This window comes from Callithrix jacchus, chromosome X (assembly GCF_049354715.1).
Source record: "Callithrix jacchus isolate 240 chromosome X, calJac240_pri, whole genome shotgun sequence".
NCBI lineage: Eukaryota > Metazoa > Chordata > Mammalia > Primates > Cebidae > Callithrix > Callithrix jacchus.
Genome location: NC_133524.1, coordinates 4,029,531 through 4,054,478, shown reverse-complemented (window position 1 = coordinate 4,054,478; position 24,948 = coordinate 4,029,531). Strand labels below are relative to the sequence as shown.

Below are 24,948 nucleotides of genomic sequence, written 5' to 3'. Positions count from 1 at the left end.
CATCACAGCTCATTGCGGCCTCTACCTCCCAGGCTCAAGCAATCCTCCCACCTCAGCCTCCTGAGTAGTTGGGACTACAGGTGCACACCACCACATCTGGCTGATGTTTATATTTTTTGTAGAGATCGGTTCTCCCTATGTTTCCCAGGCTGGTCTCGAACTCCTGGTCTCAGCCAATTCTCCTGCCTTGGCCTCCCAGAGTGCTGGGATTAGCGGTATGAACCACCATGCTCTGTGTGGAATACATTTTTTAAATAAATAAATAAATAAAATGTTATCTGTCCTGAGAAACTTAGATATTCAGCCATCTAAAAAAAACAGAAATTAGGCTAGATGACCTATTTAGGTTTCATGCATGTATGTGTGAGCATGTATAGGTATATGTTACTGCAAACAAATATTTGAGTTCCTGAAACAATAACACAATTCGTTTCACAGCATTTTTTCCATGAAAGAGTTGACTATCTATGAGGTATTTTATTCCATATTTTACTTGGCCTTCCAAAAATAGGAGAGAGCAAAACAGAGAGTGGTAACTTGAGAGCATCAAGTCTGAGGCGCAGCCTACACACCTATATGGGTGAACTGACAGCCAGGTAAAGGTGATGCACACCTGTCTTTAAAAGAAGGATCTACAGTCGACCTTTGAACAACATGGGTTTGAACTGCACTGGAGATTCACTTACACATGAATCTTCTTCCACCTCTGCCATCCCTTAGCAAGACCAACCCCTTCTTTCTCCTCCTCAGCCTCCTCAACATGAAGACAATGAAATGGAGACCTCTACGACGATTCACGTCTACTTGATGAATGGTAAATCTATTTCCTTTTTGTTATGATTTTCTTAATAACATTTCCTTTTCTCTAGCTTACTTTATTGTAACAGCACAGTATATAGTATATATAACATACAAAATATGTATTAGTTGACTGTTTATGTCATTGTAAAGCTTCTGGTCTTTCGCAGTTTATTAGCAGTAAAGTTTTGGGGGAGTTAAAAGTAATACATGGAATTTTGACTGAGTTGGGGGGTTAGTGCCCCTAATCTTCACGTGGTTCAAGGGTTAACCGAATATTGAAAATATAAACTAGTCTTCTTACCATTGAAAATCACTTTTAGGTACTGATGCAAGATGAATGTGCATCAACTATATTTTATTCCGTAAACCAGGACATATATAGACTTGGAAATCGTCAGTATATGATATTGCAACACCTAATCCACGGTATGCTGACGCATAAAAAGTTTCTCCTGCTTGCCATGGTGGGCTCATGCCTGCAACTCCAGCACTTTCGGAGACCCAGGTGGGAGGATTCCTTGAAGCCAAGAGTTGAAGACCAGCCTGGGCAACATACAGAGACCCCATCTCTCCAAAAATATTAAAAAATTAGCCAGGCTTGGTGGAGCACTCCTGTAGTCCCAGCTATTTGGGAGACTGAGATGGGAAGATCACTTGAGCCCAGGAGTTCAAGGCTGACACACCACTGCACTCCAGCTTGGGTGACAGAGCAAGACTAAAAAAGAAAGAAGAAAAAAAGAAAGTGAGAAAGAAGAAAGAAAGAGAGAAAGAGAGAGAGAGAAAGAAAGAAAGAAAGAAAGAAAGAAAGAAAGAAAGAAAGAAAAGAAAGAAGAAAGAAAGGAAAGAAAGGAGAGAAAGGAAAATTTCTCCTGAATAATTAATTTTAATATAACCCAAATAATGAGACTAACTATAAAGAAAAGACAGAAAATGGTGCCAAGACTTTTTCTTCCCTTTAGAGATAAAATGCCCTTGTTGGTACAGCCTGTTCTTTGTTTAAGTGTGTCATTTTGTATTACAAAGAGAAATTTAATGTGTGGAGTTTCTCCTGGAAATTTCCTTTGACCTGGCCTCGCTTGGGTTCATTTGATAAATCCACATCTGTTTATTTTTTTATGCCTCCAAATATAGCCACACAAATACCAATTTAAACCGTGGGTTATGTCTGTGTGGTTGTCTGAGGTACCTGAAATCCTTATTTTTCACATGAATAGTTTTTGCTCTAGCCAATTTCCTACCTTTCCACAGTAAACAGCCGAGACACATGATCAGGCTTTGAAAGTTTTATCGTGTTTCTTTAATACTAAAATGACACAATTTAACACCACCCAAGCCTGCGGCTGTCAAAAAATTGAATGTGATTTTGCTTGAAATGACAGAATCCACCACTGCCTTCAGCTGCCTTCTACGTGCCCAAGGTCGGGAAGTTGTCTTAAAGAAGATAAATCCCACCTAAAGGGAAAAAATAAAATAAACTTTTTTGAGTTTTAGATCTACACAGCTGGGCTATCAAAGAGAAACATGAAGATAAAAAGAAAAAAAATACTAGCTTCTATTCACCAGATGATGAACATCTGAGAGATTCTGAATCTTCAGCTACTACAGGACAAAAATGCAGCTAAAATTCAATGAAATGTGCTTCTTTTCATTTAAAAGACATAAAACCACTCTCGTAAAAGGTTAAGGCTTTACAACTGTCTATTAATGTTCAAAGCCTTTAAATAGCATCTTGAGTTGTTGAAAAGTACGTCAAGGGATTTTTGCTTTCTACCACGATTTTTCCTTGCAAGGTCAAAAGCATGATCAGTCACTTCTTAGGAGTTGCTCAAGAGTGCATAAAACCTTATTGTTAACTCTAGGCACTGTGACGTACAGCAGATCTCTAGAAGTCACTCATCTCAAGTAACTGAACTATGGATCAATATCTTCCTTTTCCCTCTCCTGGCCTTTCCTAGCGACCACCATTCTGTTTTCTGCTTTTCTAAGTTTGACTGTTTTAGATACTTCATATGAATGGTGTAGAGGCAAAAACTCACCTCAAACTGTGTCTTCCCTCTGCTCTCACGCCACAGAAAATTATCAACCCAGAAGACTTCTGTGACCAAATGTGTGGAGGGTTTTGCCACACACACCAAGCAGTGGACATCAGCCAGGTGTCCTCTAGTTCGGTTCCAACACCATCTACCCAGAGACAGAGAGCATCAGGTCTCACAAGGTGAGGGCTCCGCTCCCACGACTGCCCCCGCCACACACATTAGTCACAAATCCAAGCTCTTGTCAATTATCTCGGAACAATCAGGTCCCACATGGACTTGAAAGATGAGTGCAGGGGATTGTATTGAGTGGTGGAGGTGGTTCTCAGGACTTCTGGCTGATCACCTTCTAGTTGGGGTTCCTGTAAACTCCTCTTTGGGTTCAATTAATTTGCTAGAGCATCTTACAGAACTCAAGCAAATGCTTAATTACGCTTACTGGTTTATTATAAAGGATATTGCAAAGGATACAGATGAGGACGTCTAGGACAAGATTTCGGGATGGGAACCAAAAATGAAATTCTGAGGTCCCCTCAACCATCTGAATGGACTTTCTCCTCTGTCGGGGACTGTAAAATTTAACCCGAAACATTGTTTCATACTCTGATGGGAAGTAGGGGTTGGACATGCCTCATGATGGTCCTCCAGCATTAACATCCACACAGACCTTAAGTCTGATAAGAAACTTTTACAGTCTATCCTCTCTGAAGCCTGTGACCTGGAGGCTTCATCTGCATGATAAAATGTAGGTATCCACACCCTTTTATTTTAACCCAGACATTCCTTTCTATTGATAATAACTCTTTCAATCAATTCCCAATCAGGAAAAAATTAAATCTACCTATGACCTGGAAGGTCCTCTCACCCTTCGAGTTGTCCTGCCCTTCCAGATGGAAACATGTGTTTTTTAAATTTATTTGATTGATGTCTCATGCCTCCCTAAAATGTATAAGACCAGCTGCACCCCAACCATCTTGGGCACATGTTCTCTGGACATCCTGGGGCTGTGTCACAGGCCATGATCACTCATATTTGGCTCAGAATAAATCTCTTCAAATATTTTACAGAGTTTGACTCTTTTTGTCAGCAGAACAGGCACAGAGTTTCCATGTCCTCAGTGAGGCACCACTCTCCAGGAGCCTCCATGTGTTCAGCTCTCTGGAAGCTCCCTGAACCCTGTCATCTTGGAGTTTTATGGAAGCTTCATGACATCAGCATTTTCTCCCCCAGGGGATAGGGTGGGATTCTCTCATGGGAGTGAAACAGAGAGTTTCCTGACCCTCCTTCCCAGGACACGTGACAGGGGTGTGACTCATCTGGTCAGTCACGGCTGCTGCTCAAACCCCTTACAAGAGACAGAGGACACAGATGGACAGGGGCCCAAGTGGACGTATGTTACAGTGTGCTCTTTTAGCCTTGCCATCTGTGATGACTTCGGTGTTAACCAGCTCAGTGGCCCTGCTGCCTTTTTTTGCAAGGACAGGCCAGTGTGACAGCTTTCTGTATCCTGGGCTCTTCTCCAGCATCCTGGAACAATCAGCTCACACATGGACTTGAAAGATGAGTGAGGGGTTTGTACTGAGTGCTGGAGGTGGTTCTCAGTGAGAAGGATGGAGAGCTGGAAGAGGGGATGGAGTGGGAAGATGGTCTTCCCCTGGAGTTTGACAGCCCAGTGGCCTATCTCCTTTCCAAACATCCGCAGCTGAACTACTCCTCTCAGCATTCAGATGCTTCTTTTATTCTCTCTGCTGTACCATTCTGCCACTCTTCTGCTTTTCTATTTTTCTCTCATCTCCTTCTGAAACCAGGGGTTTGAGAGTTATATGAGTACAGGATAGAGGTGTGTGGTGGGCCAAACATCAACTTTTAGGCGCAAAAACAGGAATTACTGTTCCCAGTTAGGGTTGCAGGTATCCAGGCTTAAGGGTGAGGCCTTTGCTGGGGAACCGCCCTCCTCTACCCAATATTTTCCTCTTTCCTGTTCATATCAGGAGGGGCTTAAAACCCATACTCTGAAAGGCAGGAGAACATTAGAATGAAAGGAATGCAGGAGAAGGTGAAAGCCCTGCCCCTGAGGCCTGACACACCCAGTATTATGACAAAAGACTGTAACCAGGGCTATGGGAGTTGTGGGCCAGGAACCATGAGCAAAAACCAGCGTATAACACCACAAATGGAATCATGCAGTATTTTGTACTCTTAAAAACTTGTTAAGAGAGTAGATCTCATGTTGTGTGTTCTTACCACATACGTTGTCAACAAAAAGAATCAAACTCTGTAAAATATTTGAAGAGATTTATTCTGAGCCAAATATGAGTGACCATGACCCATGACACAGCCCTCAGGAGGTCCTGAGAACATGTGCCCAAGGTAGACAGGGTGCAGCTTGGTTTCATACATTTTAGGGAGGCATGAGACATCAATCAAATACCTTTGAGAAATACATTGGTTTGGTCCAGAAAGGCAGGACAATTCAAAGTGGGGGACTTCCAGGCTATAGGTACATTTAAACATCTTCTGGTTGACAATTGATTGAGTTTGTCTAAAGATCTGGGATTAATAGAAGGGAAATGTTCAGGTTAAGGTAATAAATTGTGGTCACCAAGGTTCTTTTGCAGTCTCATAGTGGCTGCCTGTAGAGACAACAGATGACAATAGATGACAAATGTCTCCTATTCAGGCCCTTTAAAAGGTGCCAGACTCAGTTAATCTCTTCAGGATTAGGAGAACCTGGAAGAAAGAGATCTAGCTGTGTGAATAGAGATTCTCTACAGATGCAAATTTCCCCCCACAAAGGACGGCTTTGCAGGGCCATTTCAAAATATGGCAAAGAAACGTGTTTTGGGGTGAAATATTTTGATTTTCTCTTTTGTCACGTAATGTTACACCAGAGTCATATAGGAAAGTAAGTCACAATATATAGAGTTAGATAAAACTCATCCGATGAGAATTTATGATTTGTAGGGCATGACTACCCAGACCCTTAAGATATGAATTTGGTCAAAATTTTAAAAAATCAGAGTTTAGTCCTCACATACACACACACACAAGAAAAACTTAAAAGAGAAAAAGGGACAGAAAAGCTTTTGGAGGTAATGGATATGTTTCTTATCTTGATATCGATGATAGTATTGAAGGAAGCGACCTGGTTCTCGGGACGCAGCAATCCTGATGACCGCACAGTCAACACAATAAACCTCAGCATCTGCATTGTCACCGACCTCATTCAAGCTAAGCTATCTTCAGTTGAGACTTCCTTCTAGAGAGCATGCGTATTTTGATTTTACCTGTCCTCAAACTGACCCTTTGCTCATTTTAATAGTAAAAAACACCCCTCGGTAGAGATATAAGATGCTAATGAGACCTGCATGTAGACAAGCATGTAGAGCTACTGCACATGTGCACCCAGAGGACCCCCCCAGAACATGCTTACTAGCAACACCTCTCCCACCCACTTAGGAATCATCGTGCAAGACTCGTAAAGGGAGATTCTCCAGCAATAATCAACACTCTCCGTCTCACCCTTACGAAAAGCCTGCCCTGAAATTTGTCTCCCTCTATTCTGCATCGAACTTTCAAAATATTCTTTTTCCTCTGCGATAAATTACTCTATGCTGCATCTCCTTTGCTGTGTGTCTCTTGTTTAAATTCTTTGAAACGAAGAAGACAAGAACTGAGGTTTCACGACAGCAGTCCCAACAGTAACATGGGTGCACACATACATCCAAACTCACCAAATTGTATACATTAAATATGTGCCTCTTTTGCAGATCAATTATACCTCAATAAAACTGTTTTCTTTAAAAAAAAAAAAAAAAAACTACTCAAGAAAATTTCCCACCAAATGTAAGAATAAAAACACAAAGAACAAACAAAAACAGTGCATTTATATTCACTTGCTAGAGTTTTGAACACTTGGCTAGAACTAATATTTTGTATCAAGTGTCTGACAGCAACGATGTCCTTTTCCCCAAGGTGTGGGGAAGACCATATCTTCATTTTGATGCACAGATGCACACATTCTAGAATCTGATCAGCAAACGAATGTTGGGGCAGCGTGGAGAAAATTTGAATAGATAAGATGTATTGATTGGAAGGTGGTGAAACAGGTCTGCCAGGTTTGTTTTGCCTTTGACAACGGGCGTCCACCGAGTTCTTTTCTTTCCTCATCTCTCTCTCTCTGGCACATGCAGACCCATGCACTTACCCCCGGTTCACTCTGCCCTCATTTTGCCTCAGCGTGGACGCATGCATCTGGCTTCACCCTTGCAGCTCATAAATAAACAAAAGTCCCCACCGAGCCTGCGAAATTAATTAGGCTGCTAACTTGGGCAGCTCAGCCTTGCACGGCTTGCTCCCTGAACATTTACGGCTCCAGCAAAGCAAACCCACAGAGCCGCTCCCAAACTCCACAGTGCAGGCCGTGATCATCAAGTCACCGAGAATAATAGTAGCTCTTCTTTTCTAACTGTCGGGGTTTTTCATTCTTATTTATTTATTTTTGTCCAAATGGGTAGGAACGATGGAAGACAGCTTTGGTATCTATCTTCCATAGGGCAACAGCTCCCTCTATCGCCCCCAGTTTTTTTTTTCTTTTTATCGAAGGCAAACACTAATCAACCCTGTGAAATATTTGTTTTGTTTGGCTTTTTGGCTGTTTGAAAATGCATATGTATTAAAACAATCTGGACATGCCACAGAGAAGGGTGGAGAGATTCTAATTCACGCCTTTGCAGAATTTTTCTCTGTATCAAAGATTTTAATGGTCCATCCCACAAGACTTTAAAAATGTATCTCCCTATTGGATTATCTCAACTATGAAGTTGCTGATGCTTGAAGAACATCTCACATAGCTCACAATTTTCCCTCCACTTGATATTATTAATATATCTATTAATCTCAATATCATAATGAGATTAGCATCCATATTAGAATTTTTAGACTGTATTAGAATAATATAATATCCTAAATATTTCATCCATTGTGAATTACTTGAGAATTTAGCTTTTATGGCTCTTTCTTACATATTTGTTCCATATCTTATGTTTATTATTTTTAGGAGCCCTTAATTTTTGCAGTCTCAGCCTATAAAATTGTCCAGTGAATGAACAAGTATTTGTGAGTTGTACACAATTTTACTGCGCTACAGTTTAGTTTCTGTGAGATGCCAAAGCAATACAAGGACTGCTTCTACCCCCGAAGCAGCGGGGAGAAAAACAAACATAGATGAATAAGTTGACTGTGAAAAATAAATTTTAAAAAACTGAAGTCAATGTAAGTTGGGGACTCAAGAAAAACTTAAAGATACAGAGCGACATCCTTTCAAGAAGAGTAGGAGGAGACTCCTGGGAGCACTAAGCGACGTGAATGCCCTTTGTGTTTGGGAAGGATGCATGCCATTAGTGGGCAGAGGTGGGCAGTGGGCAGCAGAATTCTTACGATGCTCCCCATAATTTCTACTTCCTGCTATGGATGCTAAGAATAGAATGAGCTAGTCAGTCCTTTGATTAAGGTATATTATATGTCAAAGGTATAGAGATCTTACTGGTTTTTTTGGTCAGGGGATGGCATATGATAATAACATCTTTGCTTGTTTTTCAACTTTTAAGCTAAGGGGCATATGTGCAGGTTTGTTATATAGGTAAACTTGCGTCATGGGGGTTTGTCATACAGATTATTTCATCGCCCAGATTCTATCCCTAGTACCCATTAGTTATTTTTCCTGCTCCCTTCCTTCTTCCCACCCTCCACCTTCAAGTAGACATCAGGGTGTGTGTGTTCCCCACTATGCATCCGTGTGTTGCCATCGTTTAGTTCCTGCATATAAGTGACAACATGCAGTAGTTGGTTTTCTGTTCCTACATTAGTCTGCTAAGAATAATGGCCTCCAGTTCCATCCATGTTCCTGCAAAGGCCATGATCTCATTCTTTTTCATGGCTGCACAGTATTCCATGGCATATATATATCACATTTTCTTTCATGAGCCTACCATTGATGGGCAAGTCAAGAGATTTCGAACAAGTCATTAAGGTCTCTAAACAACTGACTTTGAGTCATGACTTTAAGGTGATTTTGAGTGGGCCACACCTAAGCAGGTGAGTCTTTAAAAATAAACAGCTTCAAGCCTTCTGTGAGGGAGAGATTCAAAGTAATTCAGATTCTCTTATTGGCTTTTCTCTTGCTGGCCTTGAAAAAGCAAACAGCCATGCTTAGAACTGCTTGTGAAGGGGTCCATAGGGCAAGGACCCGGGCAGCCTCTAGGAAGGAGCTGAGTGTGGTCCCCTGAGAACAGTCAGCAAGAAAACAGAGACCTCAGTCTTGTGTTTTCTTGCTGACTGTTGGCGGGGAAAGACACTCAGCTGCTAGAGTGGACTTTTCCCAGTAAATGGACTTTTCCAACTACCTAAGGGAGCTTGAATGCAATCTTTCTTTAGCTGGATTTCCATAAAAGACATAGCCCTGCAGGGCACAGTGACCCTCGCCTGTAATCCCAACACTTTTGTAGGCTGAAGCAGATGAATTGCTTGAGTTCAGGAGTTTGAGAGCAGCCTGGGCAACGTGGCAAAACCCCATCTTTACAAAAAAATACAAAAATTAGCCAGGCGTGGTGCCACATGCCTATAGTCCCAGCTACTCAGGAGGCTGGGGCAGGAGGATCACGTGAGTTCAGGAGGTCAAGGCTGCAGTGAGCTGTGATCTCGCCACTGCACTCCAGCCTGATTGACAGAGCAAGGCCCTGTCTCAAAAAATAAAAACAAAAAGATTGTGCATTTCCAGATGTTTGCTACACAGCAAAAGAAGAGTAATGCAATGTAAAGACATCACAGTAGAAGACAGAGGATCTGCTCCTAGGATGGTATTAGGGTGAACAGTAAGAAGAGTGGTCTGACTCAGCAGGGTTTCAGTTTACAGAGGTTTTGAAAGACCAGAACAAAACTTTAATTTACATCTTCTGCCTTTTCTAACCATTTAAACTAGCTCAAACCATGAGTAGCACTTGGTCTTCTCTGTTTATACAATAGCGGTGATGAGTTTGAATCCAATTCCCCACTCACTCTGTTTTGACCAACAAAACACAGCGGGATGGCAATATCTGGTCTTGTGTCTAGCACAATCATCTTTGAGTGGAGAAAGCAGCTATACACATTTGTTTTTAGCTCTCTCTTGGCTACTATTACACATAAAAGGCTTCACATAAATGCGTCCCACTCCACAATAGGCATCTGTTTCCCAAAACATCTCATGTTCTATTTTGTATTTTGACAAATCTCAAGATCTCGTAGCACTATGTTAGCACCATGATTGGATTTGAATGGGAATAAGCCTAATGCCTGTCAACGTGGACTTGATAAAGAAAACGTGCTACATTTACACCATGGAATACGCTTCAGCCATAAAAAAGAACAAGATCTTGTCCTTTGCAGGAACATGGATGGAGCTGGAGGCCATTATCCTCAGCCAACTAATGTAGGAACAGAAAACCTTATATCACATGCTCCCACTTATAAGTGGGAGCTAAATGAAGAGAGCACATGGACACATAGAAGGGAACAACACACACTGGGGCCCACTTGAGGATGGAGGGAGGGAGGAGGGAGAGGATCAGGAAACATAGCTAACGGGTACTAGGCTGAATACCCAGGTGATGAAATCATATGTAGAACAAACCCCCATGACACGCATTTGCCTACGTAACAGACCTGCACATGCACCCCTGAATTTAAAAGCTTTAAATAAAATAATTTTTGGTTTCATTTTGTTGCCACAGCAAATTATTTAATGTTCACCACTGCTGAGTTTATTGAATGCTGTGCTTTCTGTACCAGCTCTGAATTAAGTGGCTTTTTGAGGTTTCTTTTAGCCAAGCTCAGTTTGACATAGAAAATGAAACCCCCTAACCCTTGTGTACTGTAACATAAGGTTATTCTATTTACTAAAAAAAAAAAATCTTTCATATAAGCTCTTTGACCATTCAGATTTGGGAATATTCGGGTGTCTTTTTTTTTTTTTTTTTTTTTTTTGAGACGGTGTCTCTCTCTGTTGCCCAGGCTGCAGTGCAGTGGCACAATCTTGGCTCACTACCACTCCTGCCCCCCAGGTTCAGGTGATTCTTGTGCCTCAGCCTCCCAAGTAGCCAGGACTACAGGCGTGTGCCACCACACCTGGCGTGTGTGTGTGTGTGTGTGTGTGTGTGTGTGTGTGTGTGTTTTGAGACGGAGTTTCGCTCTTGTTACCCAGGCTGGAGTGCAATGGCGCGATCTCAGCTCACCGCAACCTCCGCCTCCTGGGTTCAGGCAATTCTCCTGCCTCAGCCTCCCGAGTATCAGGGAGTACAGGCACGCGCCAGCATGCCCAGATAATTTTTGTATTTTTAGTAGAGACGGGGTTTCACCGTGTTGACCAAGATGGTCTCAATCTCTTTGACCTCGTGATCCACTCGCCTCGGCCTCCCAAAGTGCTGGGATTACAGGCTTGAGCCACCACTCCCGGCCCCAATTTTTGTGTTTTTAGTGGAGACGGGGTTTCACCATATTGGTCAGGCTGGTCTTGAATTCCTGACCTTGCGATCCGCCCACCTCGGTCTCCCAAAGTGCTGGGATTACAGGCATGAGCCACCACACCTGGCCTGTTTTTGTTTGCTTGTTTTTTGAGACAGGGTTTTGCTCTCAGGCTGGAGTGCAATGGCGTGATCTTGGCTCACTCTAACCTCAACCTCCCGGACTCAAGCTATCCTCCCACCTTAGCCACCCGAGTAACTGGGACTACAAGTGTGTAGTGGCTAATTTTCTTTTTTTTTCTGTGGAGACAAGGTCTCACTATGTTACCAAGGCTTTTCTCATACTCCAGGGCTCAAGCAATCCTCCTGCCCGGGCCACCCAAAGTGCCGGGATTAAAGGTGACTGCCCCTGACCCGGAAGTGCGATTTTTGAAGGCTATGGATTGGCCCCATTTTTAAGGGGGTAGATTAAGATTTCTAATGTATTCTGTTGGAGCAGGACTGACATTGGCCACCTACCAGATCTTGTAACAAGACTGAGAGAACGACTGTTTAACTTGATTTGTCTGTGGATGTCCACATAGCATGGGCTCATTCGTCACCACTGCTTAGTCATGTCTTCAGTGACTTTTATTCATTGCTTTTGGACATAGCTTTTCTGCAGTATTTCATGTGCTACCTGCCAACCCCCCCTCTGATAACAAGCCTGCCATCCAGTTTGCTCAGTAAGTTAACTGCTCCAGTTTCTCGTTGTATTCAGTTGCTATCGTTGCTGTTGAACTGCTGGATTAAAGCATATGAAATGCTGCCAATCTAGAGAAAAGACATACTATGATGTACCTCTCAGTTAAAACTTTAAGAGATTGAGCAAAGGGATATTTCAGTTATTTTGACAACAGAGTTTAGCCTTGTAATCTTTCCAAACTGGAACATAATTTTCTGGTCTCATAAATTTCCCATGAAACTATTTTACTACTTACACTAAAAAACAGCATATCCCCTAAATGTATTAACAGAATCTGCTTTGAGTCATTTATTATGCTTCAAGCTAGAAATGATGAGTAATGAAATATTTCAGCTGCTCAGAGTTGAGTCAATGTAGTAAGAAATGTGTTTGAATGTCATCCTTAAAACAATGTGTACTCTTCCGGTTTTGCTTAACTGCTTGAGTTTCCCTTTTCCCTCTGCTGTTCTAAGATGTTCTGTTTCCCTTTTTCTGTTAGTTTTCACTCCCTGTTTGCATTTAATATTGTTTACTGGTCTTAGTGTTCTTATATTCTGGCTTAATCTTGCTATAGTTTTCTATTTCATTAGTAATGTTTTAAAATTAGCCTTTGGTTTGATTATTCACTCTGTTTTTTCAAGTTTGAATTCCCTGTTCTTTTTGTCTGTATTATCTTTTCTTAAACTTTTATTTTAGGTTCAGGGGGTGCACATGCAGATTTGGTGCACAGGTAAATCGCATGTCACTAAGGTTTGGAGTACAAATGATCCCATCACCCAGGAAGTGAGCGTTGTACCCAGTGGGTAGTTTTTCAACACCCCCTAACTCCTCATCCCCTCTAGGAGTCCCCGTGTCTCTAGTCCCCATCTTTATATCCATGAGCACCCAATGTTTAGCTCCCACTTATAGGTGAAAACATGTGGTATTTGGTTTTCTGTTCCTGTGTTATTAATTTTCTGTTTGTTGTGCTGTATTTTATTCATTTCTGTTTTGATAAATTTGCCTTATTGTGATATCTTCTGTAGATTTTCTTGTTCACTACTTTAAAAATTCTCATGTTGAATATTTAATTCATTGACTTTTAACAGTTCTTATTTTCAAGAATATGCATTTAAAGCTACACATTCCTTCCCACTATCAACTTATCTATTTAGGTGCAAGGTACTTTCATGTGATGCTATGCTAAATACTTTGTCATTTTGTTTGTAGTTTTAAGTATTTGATGAGTGAATTATTTAGAATTTTGATTTTACTTTCCAAATGTATGGGTGGAAAAGGCTATCTTCTTATAAATTATTTCTATTTTTGCATTTTAATTAAAGAATGCCATCTCAATCACATTTAATATTCACAAAAGAGAAAGCATATTTAACATCGTGTGGTAGTCACTTAAAGGAAATGTGCCATATATGCTTGGAAGTAAATATATTCTCAATGCTTGGTAAGTTTAATTGTTCAAATCATATGCCATTTATCTCTGTGCTTGGGAAGAACCTGATTACCTATGTGTTGATCTCAGTGTTACTCTTTTTAAAAAAATCTGTTTGACATATTTCAAGAGAGCATTAAATTTTTTACACAGTTGTGATTTTTAATTTCTCTCTCTAATTATGACAACTTGCTTTCTACTTCTAGGGTAATTTTGTTAGATTCATACAGGTTAAAGATTATTATATTTTCCTGGTAAACTATTTCTTTTTTTAAGCAATGAATCCTGTAATCCCCAGTAATGGTTTCTGCCTGGAAGTTGTTTTTCTAATACATTATTATGCCAGCTTCGTTTGTGTTATTTTCTCTGTTTTTAATATTTATTTTCAAACTTTTATGTTTTTTATGCTTCACTTGTGTCTCCTTAAATTTTTATTTTTTGTCACTCTTAGAAAAAATCTTTCTCTTAAGAGGCAAGTTTAATCCATTCACATTTATTTTATTTTTTTAAGGGAACATTTTAGTCTACAAATATTATCAAGCATAGCTCTACATTCAAGTTGGGTATGACTTTATTTTCCCAGTAATTTCCTAAATATAACATATTGTCTATACCAAAAAAGGGGGAGCTTTTCCTCAAAGCAAAATCTTAACATTTTGCTTTTATGAGCAAAAGCCTGTATTATCTTACTTCCTTTTTTCTTTTTTTGACACAGAGTCTCCCTCTGTTGCCCAGGCTGGAGTGCAGTGGCACGATCTCGGCTCACTGCAACCTCGGCCTCCTGCATTCAAGTGATTCTCCTGCCTCAGCCTCCCAAGTGGCTGGGATTACAGCCACATGCCACCACACTCAGCTGATTTTTGTATTTTTAGTAGAGACAGGGTTTCACCATGTTGGCCAGGCTGGTCTTGAACTTCTGACCTCAAGAGATCCTCCTGTCTCAGCCTCCCAAACTGCTGGTATTACAGCCGTGAGCCACTGCACCTGGCCCTTACATATTTCTTATATTGATTTTACATATGGTTTCCATTTTCAGGTTCCTAAAGGGACTTACTCATTTTATCTGCAACACTTAGGTGTCTGAATGAAACATGCACTAGCAAGGAAAATTAATTTTATCAGCTTGAATAGAATGGGGATGGAGGACACCGACTACATTCTCACCGAGCATTCTGATGTTTTCTGAAAGAATACTGTGATTTGTTTACTGTTGTACCCTTGTAACTTGGCACAGGTGGCAGGTTAAAAATGATCTACTTTCTGTAGAAGAACAAGCCTATTCTTTACACGTAAGTTATGATTACTACTGTTTTATTACATCTTAAATATAAATGTCTCTTGAATATCAGCAGTTTATTCAGTCATTTTTGCAATTTAGCATGGCTCTGGCAAACCCCCAGCTCAACAAACTACTCTAGGAGTCTAGCTAAGGCTACTCTTTACTCAGGCAGCCATGCTTTTCATTTAGGCATATTTTTGGTAAGCAAGGGCAGATTAATACAGCTGATAGTTTTCAGCACCTTCAACTCGGCTATTAGCAAGATACCAATGACTACAAGGCAAACCCAATATAAACTAAATGTGTCTATCATGGGAAAAGGTAATTTAATGAGAAAATCATCTAAAAAGCACATCTTTTTTATTCTTTTTTGAGACTGGGTCTCACTATCACCCAGGCTGGAATGCAGTGGTACAATTCTGACTCTGTGGCCTCGACCTCCTGGGCTCATGTGATCCTCCCACCTCCACGTCTTAAATAGCTGAAACTACAGGTGCATGCCACCATGCACCTGCAGCTCATTTTCATATTTTTTGTAGAGACGGGCTTTGTATTTTTTTCAGAGACCAGGTTTCACCATGTTGCCCAGGCTGATCTTGAACTTCTGAGGTCAGGCACCTTCCTAGGCTTCCCAAGCGTTGGGACTACAGGCATGAGCCACCACGCCAGGCAAATCCATGCAACATCCTTGCACTTACAGCCATGTAACCAAAAAATTAAGACAAAGAAGTTTATGTAATGTGCCCTATACACCCCAGCTAAGCAAATAGACTTTTTAATAAAATACCTACATCTTACTTAATTTTATTAGTTCACCTATGACCATGTAAGGCCCAACACGCCTGTTATGAGAACACAATCTCCAGTGCAGCCTCGAGTTATAGTCCAACCTTTACTTTAAAATCTGATCTGCCAGCTTAGCATTTTCTGTCAACTTGGGGAGCTGAAACTTTCACAGGCCTCACAAGCTTCTGCCTAGGTGCTGTCTTTGGCAAAAAACACAATTACTTTTGCAGCAATCTAATCGGTATCTTCGCAGCAGCCATTGCAGTCTCTTTCTAGGTGCTTGCTTAGCCTTTTTTGCTTCCTTATGAGCCCTAATAGCTTGTTCTCATTGAGTCTTTCTAATGCCAATTTTCTGATTCGTCTTGGCCATTATGTCAGCAAGAGATTGCACCAGTAAGGGCCCTCTGCATTTTGCTTGGCAGGTTCTTTTCTGTTGAATTTCTTCCAACTGTCCTTTTTTGTGCTTCCTTCTGTAGAGGACCGTCCAGTTTACCCGCCAAGGATTTCTCTTGGAAAGGAAGACCAACTCACATTTTGCATTAAAAAACTAGAAACCCTTTCCTGGGTAGATCTTGTACCCTCTGAAACTGCAAAGCTCAACATTCATGGCAGCAACTCCAAGAAAGGAGAAAAGATGGCAAAGAGAACTCCATTTATTCTTATATCTGATATATTCTGATATATTCTCTCTTATTTTCTCCTGCTTATTTTGTGTTTTCCACTTACCAAACGCTCTTTATTTTCTTCTTTCCTGCCTACTCTTGAATTTATTGAGTTAAAATCGATTTCTATATTCCCCCTCTCCTTATATGAAAGTTATGTGTTCCAATTCAGTTCACCCTTTTCCCTTAAAAATGTGAGTGTGCATTAAAGGGGCTAGAGTTAAGCGAAACTTCAGTAACACATCTGTATGGCTCTCAATTAAAGTGCTTCTATTTGACAATTGCTATTATTTGTTCCTGGATTTAAATACTTTATATAATGAATAATGGAAGTGCACCATTAAAAAAGCTGTACTGTGCTTTGTTTCTTAATTTCCAAGTTAATCCAATACAGTTTAATTTTTTGCTATCATCGTAATCAATATGAAAGCCTAAAAATCTGACTATATGGTCTTTTCAAGAGGGATATCAACACTATTCTTAGATCGTTTATTATTTTGAGATGAAATGTACTTTCAGAGAACTCAACAATAGTATCTTTCACTATTTGTGGTTCATTGCAAACTGGCCACTTGCCATAGGTCCTCCCTGTCCACACCCTTTGCAAGACAACTTTGTCACTCCTCCCATTAACAAACGAAGTGCATTAGCCTTCCCTGGAATCTGCACTGGCTTTCTTTAGTCAGCAGCATACAGTGGAAGGGATAGCATGCCACTTTTAAACCTGCGCTTCACAAGGTCTTGCATGTTTCAGTTCTTGGACCTCTGCCCAGGTCCCACATGTCCAAATCTGAGCCAAACTACTGGAGTTCATTCAAACCTCTAGAAACTAAAATGAGTTGCCACCATGCCTGAATCTGTCCTAGACCCACCAGCCCCCAGCCAACCTGTGAACTGACCACAGATACATGAGGGAGCCCAGGCAAGACAAGAGCCACCCAGCTGAGCCCAGTCCAAATGACAAAACCAGACACTCTTGCGCTAAATGAGTAGTTGTTTTTTTTTAGCCACTAAGTTTCAGGGCCGTGTGTCACAGAGAAATAATTAGTGATTCCTTGTTGGTGTATATTTGTAGACATAATTTTACCAAGGAATACATAATGCTAATTTGATTTCCAAACATGTGAATTTCTCTGTTTCTGTGATTCCTATTTTGTCCTGGACAGGGTAACTGATTTCTGTGTTGGACATGCAGAGGCGCATTCACAGAACTTTATTTTTCTCTGTTGGGCAGATTTTATCAGCATTATAAAATTATAGTGACTTAGGAAATAAAAATATAAACCATCTCTGTTATCAACATCTTTCAAATCGATCTCCCATAGGACATTTGAGGTTTATTTATGTATGTTTAGAAGGCAGATATATACATGACTTCAACAGAACTAAAATGATTCTTTATGGTAACACATTGCTTTAAGATCTGTTCAGAATGTCAGCTTTTATTTGACATGTAAACATGTCAAATAAAACATATAAAACTAACTAAAACAGAGTATTAACCTGTAAATGTAAACATATAAAACTAAAACAGAGTATGCTTAAATCCATGATTAACACTAACCATTATAGATGCAAATTAAAACTACAATGAGACACCATCTTACACCAACCAGAGTGGCTATGATTAAAAAGTCAAAAAATAGCAGATGTTGGTGCAAATGCGGAGAGAAAGGAAGGTTTATACACTGCTGGTGAAAATGTAAATTAGTTCAACCTCGACAGAAAACAATATAGAGATTTCTAAAATAGAACTACCATTCCATCCAGCAATCCCACTACTGGGTATCCACTCAAAGGAAAAGAAATCATTACATCAAAAAGACACCTGCACTCCCATATTTATAGAATCATTATTCACAGTAGGAAAGATATGGAATCGACCTAAGTGTCCATCAGACTGGATAAAGAAAATTATGTATACACACACACACACACACACACACACACACACACAGAGTGAAATATTACTCAGTCATAAAAAAGAATGAAATGATGTATTTTGCAGCAACATAGATGGAATTGGAGTCTATTAAATGAAATTATTCAAAATCTGAAAGTCAATTTCTGCATGTTCTCATGTAGAAGTGGAAGCTAAAGTATACACATGGGCCTAGAGAGTGGCATAATGGACATTGGAAACTAGAAAAGGTGGGGAGGAGGGTGTATACTGTACAGTATTGGGTACATTAATTCTAGCTCCTTACCTAGTTCCAGAAATTACTTAATGCATACAATGTTCACTATTCTGGTGATGCCTACACCAAAAGTCCAGACTTCACCATGACACGATATATCCATGTAAAAAAATCTGACCAGGTGTGGTGGTTCACGCCTGTAATACCAACACTTTGGGTGACCAAGGTTGGTGAATCACTTGAGGTGAGGAGTTCAAAACCAGCCTGGCCAGCATGGTGAAAGCTCATCCGTACTAAAAATTTAAAAAGTAGCCAAGTGTGGTAGCACACGCCTGTAATCCCAGTTACTCAGGATGCTGAGGCAGGAGAATCACTTGAACACAGGAGGCAGAGGTTGCAGTGAGCCGAGATCGCACCACTGCACTCCAGCCTGGGTGACAGAGTAAGACGCCGTCTCAAAAAAAAAAAAGAATCTCCATTCGCATACCCTAAATCCATAAAGAAAAATTTTTAATTCATGACTAAGTAATATGTAACTTAATTTTGCTATTTAAGTTAATATTGCAATGATATTTTAAATACTGAATGTTTAATATTTAATATGTAACATTACTTCATACTAAATATTTAACACTTAATTTAAAAATTAATACCTAATAAAATCTTAACAACAAGAGTTGGGATGTTTATTCACTCCAATTCTTTTATTTTGTCAAGGCGTGACTGTTGTAATAATAATTTGGAATTATAGTGGAATGTATTACACTGTACTTTGGGAAGAACTCACATTCCCATCAGAAGCTGAGTTCAATCAAGTTTATTCCACATCCTGAGGGAAGGTCAAGGGAAAAATGAGTTGACATGAGATGCCTCAAATCTATTTTAATGAATGGTGTGAGAATATATTTGCTAAATTCTTGCAGAATGTTCCAAGTTGCTTACTTTTTTCTTATAAACCTTTAAACAGTTTTATTAGCATTGTTTGAAATATTCATCTGCTTGTTTTTTTCACCATCTTTTTTTTTCTTGAGACAGAGTCTCACTCTGCCACCCAGGCTAGAGTGCAGAGGCAGGATCATGGCTCATGGCTCACTGCAGCCTCAACCTCCTGGGCTTAAGCAATCCTCCCACCTCAGCCTCCCAAGGAACTGGGACTTCAGGCATGTGTCACACCACACCCAGCTAGTTTTTTATAATTTTTGTAGAGACAGGGGCTCACTATCTTGCCCAGGCTAGTCTCAAGCTCCTGGGTTCAAGTGACCCTCCCAACAGCCTCCCAACGTGTTGGGATAACAGGTGTGAGCCACCACACTGGGTATCTCACCATTTCTAACCAATTTTTTTCCAGTAACATTGTTTTCATTCACAAAGCATTTATTAGCAGTCATGACATCACTAAGTTTTGAACCAAAATTTCACAGTCAGAAGACATATCAACAGCCATGAATTCTAGTTTCTCACCTGGTTCCAGAATCTCCCTCTTCACCCTGGAGGATGAGCCTTGTGGCCTGAAACCTCCCATGACAGCAGATAGACTATTCCATTTGGAGAGAACACTCGTTATTTGGAAGTTTTCTTCACATTATATCCAAGTTAATGCTCACTGCCACCCACCAAAACCAAAAAGCATATCACAGCAGATACCGAAGTCAACAGAGAAGGAAGTTCGGTCTACTGCCATCTCCTTAAACTAGTCTTCAAAGAAAATGTTTATAGTCCAGCTGTTTTGCCCAAACGCACACAGATAAAACCAAATAATGGTTCGAGCTTCCCCAAGTCATCACACTGCAAAACCAAACACACTGCATTTTCTGTTGTCCTGCTGTCCATGATGCAATCTCTGCACTCTTCAACACACCATCAAAGAGCAGGGGGTATATTGGGGGAATCTAAGATGTAAAGAGATGAAATGACCTTCACAAAGATCATTGTTGGTCGGGGTGAGAAGGAAAGCCCTACTTTGACTCCCTATCCAATGCACTTTCTAGCAGAGCCTGGCTGCACGAACTTTAGTTCACATAAGGATCACCTGGAGGGCCTGGCAACACATGGATTCCTGGACCCCAGCCCAGAAGTTCTGATCCTGCTGAAGATGCGTCTTCATGGAACAGGTGTTGAGTACTATTGGGCTAACCTGCACCAGAAAATGAGACCCTCCCCCGGGGGTCTGACATACTTGTTTTGTTTGTTTTGTTTTGTTTTGAGATATGGGGTCATTCTGTCACCCACGTTAGAGTGCAGTGGTGCAATCTCAGCTCATCGCAGCCTTGACCTCCCAGGCTCAAGCATTCATCCCACTTCAGCCTCCGGAATAGCTGGGACTACAGGTATGCACCACCACACCCAGCTAATTTTTGTATTTTGGGTAGAGACAGAGTTTCACCATGTTGCTCAGACTGGTCTTGAACTCCTGAGCTCAGGGGATCCACTTGCCTTGACCTCTCAAAGTGCTGGAATTACAGGCATGAGCCACCGTGCCCAGCCATACACATTAAAGACACACCATTGCTAAAGCTATAGTAAGTGGATTTTAAGGAGAGATGCCCAGGTGAAGGTTGATAGTTCTAACACAATGAGAACCTAGCAGTTAAGGCTCCTCTCCCAGTTCTACAAGGGAGCAAAACTAAGCATTAAGAAATGTATAATCCCAGACTTTGAGAGGCCAAGGTGGGAAGATTGAGCACAGGAGTTTGAGGCCCTCCTAAGCAACAAAGTGAGACCCCCATCTCTAAAAAAAAAAAAAATTAAAAGTGAGCTGGATGTGGTGATGTGTACCTGTAGTCCCAGCTACTAAAGAGGCTGAGGTGGGAGGATTGTTTGAGTCCAGAAGGTTGAGGCTACATTGAGCTGTGATCACACCACTGCATTCCAGCCTGAGCAACAGAGCAACACCCTGTCTCAAATATTTTAAAAAGAAAAAGAGAGAGAGAGAGACTCTTCTAGACTTACAACTTAGCCATTCAGTGGAGGATAACTGAGCAAAACTCACTTTTCAAATATTTGCTAAGAAACTTCTCCAATAATAATTCTCTCTCTCTCTCTATGTGTGTGTGTGTGTGTGTGTGTGTGTGTGTGTGTGTCTCACTTACATTGTACAATTGAAGGAATGGCTCCCAGAAGATAATTCTTAGTTTACACAGCCCAAAATCATAGAGTTGGACGGTGAGCCCAGAATTTCCAAAACCTACACCAAGATTCTTTCCAGCACTCAGCACTGCCTCTCTGCAGAAGCGGAAGCTAAGAGCAGTTAAAACTTTGCTGGAAGAATTTGTTTCCTGTAAGCTATTGGTCTGTGTTCTGTTTTATCTCAAGGCAGAACAACATGTTTGCACAAATAGTCAACACAGCATGGACCATAATGCACAGAAAATAAAAGTATTTCCTTCCTTAGGAAATCACAGTTCTCCATGTTGACAGCATAAGAAAAAGTTGCGTTTTGTGGCAGTCTGATTTAAAATTTCTCCTTTCAACTTAGCCCTCTACTGTCTTTCTCTCCGTCCTTTGATTTTTTCTAATATTCTCCAACCTCTTAGCCACATCTTCTCTTTCCTCTTTCATATTTTCATTTCTATTGCATGTCTGCCACCACTCACGACAACACACAGGTGACTATGAAAATACTGAACCCCATGTTTGACCCCACACATGCTTAGTTGCAGATTTCATTTTTAGACTTGAAAGTAGCATTGCACCTGCATCAATCACACCATTTCCTTTTCTTTTCTTTTTTTTTTTTTTTTTTTTTGAGATGGAGTCTCATTCTGTCGCCAGGCTGGAGTGCAGTGGCACGATCTCGGCTCACTGCAACTTCCGCCTCCCAGGTTCAAGCAATTCTCCTGCCTCAGCCTCCCAAGTAGCTGCTGGGACTACAGGCATGCGCCACCATGTCCAGCTAATTTTTGTATTTTTAGTAGAGACGGGGTTTCACCGTGTTGGCCAGGATGGTCTTGATCTCTTGACCTCATGATCCACCTGCCTCAGCCTCCCAAAGTGCTGGGATTACACACCATTTCCATTTTGGTCAGTGACTGGCCATACTGAAATCTAGAAAGATGGCTCTGTAAGCTACGTCAGTGCTTACTGCAACAGGGACTGCTTTAGAAACCTCAAAGACTCAAATTTGTTTTGGTGTAGCTCCTGGAAAGCTACAAGTCCTAATTATGAAATCGTCCTCATGCTCACTTGCTTTCCTCATTGTGGCTTTAATTTTTAAAATTCATAAATGTGAAATAATCCCCATATCTTTTCCATTTAAATAACAAAAGATACACATGTAGAAAATCACACTTCTCTGTATTAGAAATGTCAATGCATTTCTCCATAATGAAGTATTCTCCCAGAAAGTTGACAAAGTCCTCACCCATCACATCTTAATTACAAATTTGCCCCCTTTCCTTCAAATCAATTGCTTTGGATCATAAAAATGGAAACTTTATTGTGCAAATGTATTTTGAAACATAGTACGTTCATAGCCAGTTTCGAGAGTCCATGCTGAGAAATTTTGTGGCATTGCAAATCAATATCAAAAAAAGGTCCAGAAATAAATTCTATTATTCTGAATTACAAAAGATGATCTGAACATTATTGTAAGTTGAAAAACAGATGGAAGAGAAATGTAAAAGATCCTGAAGTGACACAAAATGATACATTGTTGCATGAGAAAACAAAAACAAAAACATATTCTCAGGGATTTGGTGTTTAATTTTGTTTTTCTTGTTTGGATTTTCTTTTCTTTTAGACAGAGTCTTGTTCTGTTGCCCAGGCTGGAGTGCAGTGGTGTGATCTCAGCTCACTGCAGCCTCTGCCTCCTGAGCTCAAATGATTCTTCTGCCTCAGCCTCTCAAGTAGCTAGGATTACAGGTGTCTGCCACCATGCCCGGCTAATTTTCGTATTTTTAGTAGAAATGGGGTTTCACCATGTTGGCCAGGCTGGTCTCGAACTTCCAACCCAAATGATCCTTCAGCCTCGGCCTCCCAAAGAGCTGAGATTACAGGCATGAGCCACCACATCCGGCTGTTTAACTTTGTATAGATTTCAAATTTCCAGAAATTTACAATGTAGAAAGTTTATTATGTATGTAACCACCTCTGATTTTTTCCCTGCTTACAGTATTTTTAAACAAAATGTATCTTACATCATTAATTTCAATGTATTTCAAGAGCTTAATGAAGTGGCATGTGAACACTACATTTCAAATCTGAACTTGGGCTGACAGGGTCTAGACTCACTCAAATTCATAATTTCAACTTCCTAAAAACTTGTCCTGCCTCCACTCTTTCTATAAGCACTTGCACACACAAGTACAGCAGCCACATTAAAATATTACAACCTCATTTTTCCTTCAGAAAAGAGAATCGGCTTTAGTTTCGATGTCCTTCAAAGCACCATCATTTTGGCTGTTCTGTAAGTATATTTATCCTTTAAACAATGAAATTTTCATCTCAGGAAAAGAAAGTGTCTATATTTTTTTCTCTCTCTCTGACTGATAGTTTCTCATGCTGAACTCTTTATGAACCAGAAAAGGGGCCACATGGCCATGTCTTTCCATGAAACATTCTCTGCTGATAGATGTTATTGCCGATGCAAGTCTTCAGTCATCCATCATTTGGAGCCAGTTCTACCTTGCTAGTGCACACACTTCTCTTTGGGGAAGCGCTATTGTTGGCAGAATGAGAAAACTCTCTTTGTTCTCCTGAAAAACTGGGATATTTTTCAGAAATGCACAGGCAGGCTGGGCATGGTGGCTCATGCCTGGTAGCCCTTTGGGAGGCTGAAGCAGGAGGATCACTTTAGTCCAGAAGTTCAACACCAGCCTGGGCAACATAACGAGGCTCTATCTCTAGAAAAATAATTTAAATTAGCCGGGTATGGTGGTGCATGCCTATGGTCACAGCTACTTCGGAGGCTGAGGCAGGAGGATCGCTTCAGCCTGGGAGGTTGAGGCTGCAGTGAGCCATGTTCACACCACTGCATTCAAGCCTGGGTGACCAACAGAGACCTTGTCTCAAAAAAAAAAAAAAAAAAGAAAAGAAATGCCCAGGTGCTTTGATATTTAATAATGGAAGAAAAAGATTAACTTTAAAAAGATGAAGGATGTGTGGATTTTTAATTTGCGTGAGAAATAATTTACAACATTGGACTTTCTCCCTTTACTATAACTCATGTATTAACTGCTTCAGTTATGATTTTTGGATTCTTTTCATGCCAAGATGAAACACCAATGAATAAATACATTTGTTTCTCATAGCAAATAGTTGGAGTCTAATTATTGCCATATATTGTTATATGCCTGGTAAAATATTCTGAGGGACAAACAGAAGAATCAGGTAATGAGAAGTCAAAATGATATGTTAATTTTTTAATACATGGTTCTGGAATAAGGGAAAACCAAACTTTAAAATGAAGAAGGATTCCTCCCTGAAGGAACTTTGGATCTAACTTCTTTCAGGCAGGGCCTGGTGGCTCAGGCCTGTAATCCCAGCATTGGGAGGCTGAGGTTGGAGGAGCACTTGAACCTAGGAGTTTGAGACCAACCTGGACAACATAGCAAGACCTAATCTCTACAAAAAATTAAATAAAACAAATTAGCCAGGCATG

The 24,948-nt window shown here is 40.6% G+C and overlaps 1 protein-coding gene and 1 pseudogene across 4 annotated transcripts in view; both read right to left on the bottom strand.

Moving 5' to 3' along the window:
- Positions 1 to 1,764: 1,764 nt before the first annotated feature.
- The window catches only part of LOC144581030 (uncharacterized), an 85,277-nt gene continuing 62,093 nt past the window's right edge, over positions 1,765 to 24,948 (bottom strand). For all 4 annotated transcript variants that reach the window (XM_078362915.1, XM_078362916.1, XM_078362917.1 and 1 more), the window contains 2 exons: positions 2,838 to 2,982; positions 1,765 to 2,253 (listed from right to left, as the gene is read on the bottom strand). In XM_078362915.1, coding sequence (XP_078219041.1) covers positions 2,086 to 2,253; positions 2,838 to 2,982 — 313 coding nt within the window. In that variant the 3' untranslated portion in view covers positions 1,765 to 2,085. The remainder of the gene's footprint in view (positions 2,254 to 2,837; positions 2,983 to 24,948) is intronic.
- Positions 15,643 to 17,247, bottom strand: LOC108589812 (large ribosomal subunit protein eL24 pseudogene; annotated as a pseudogene).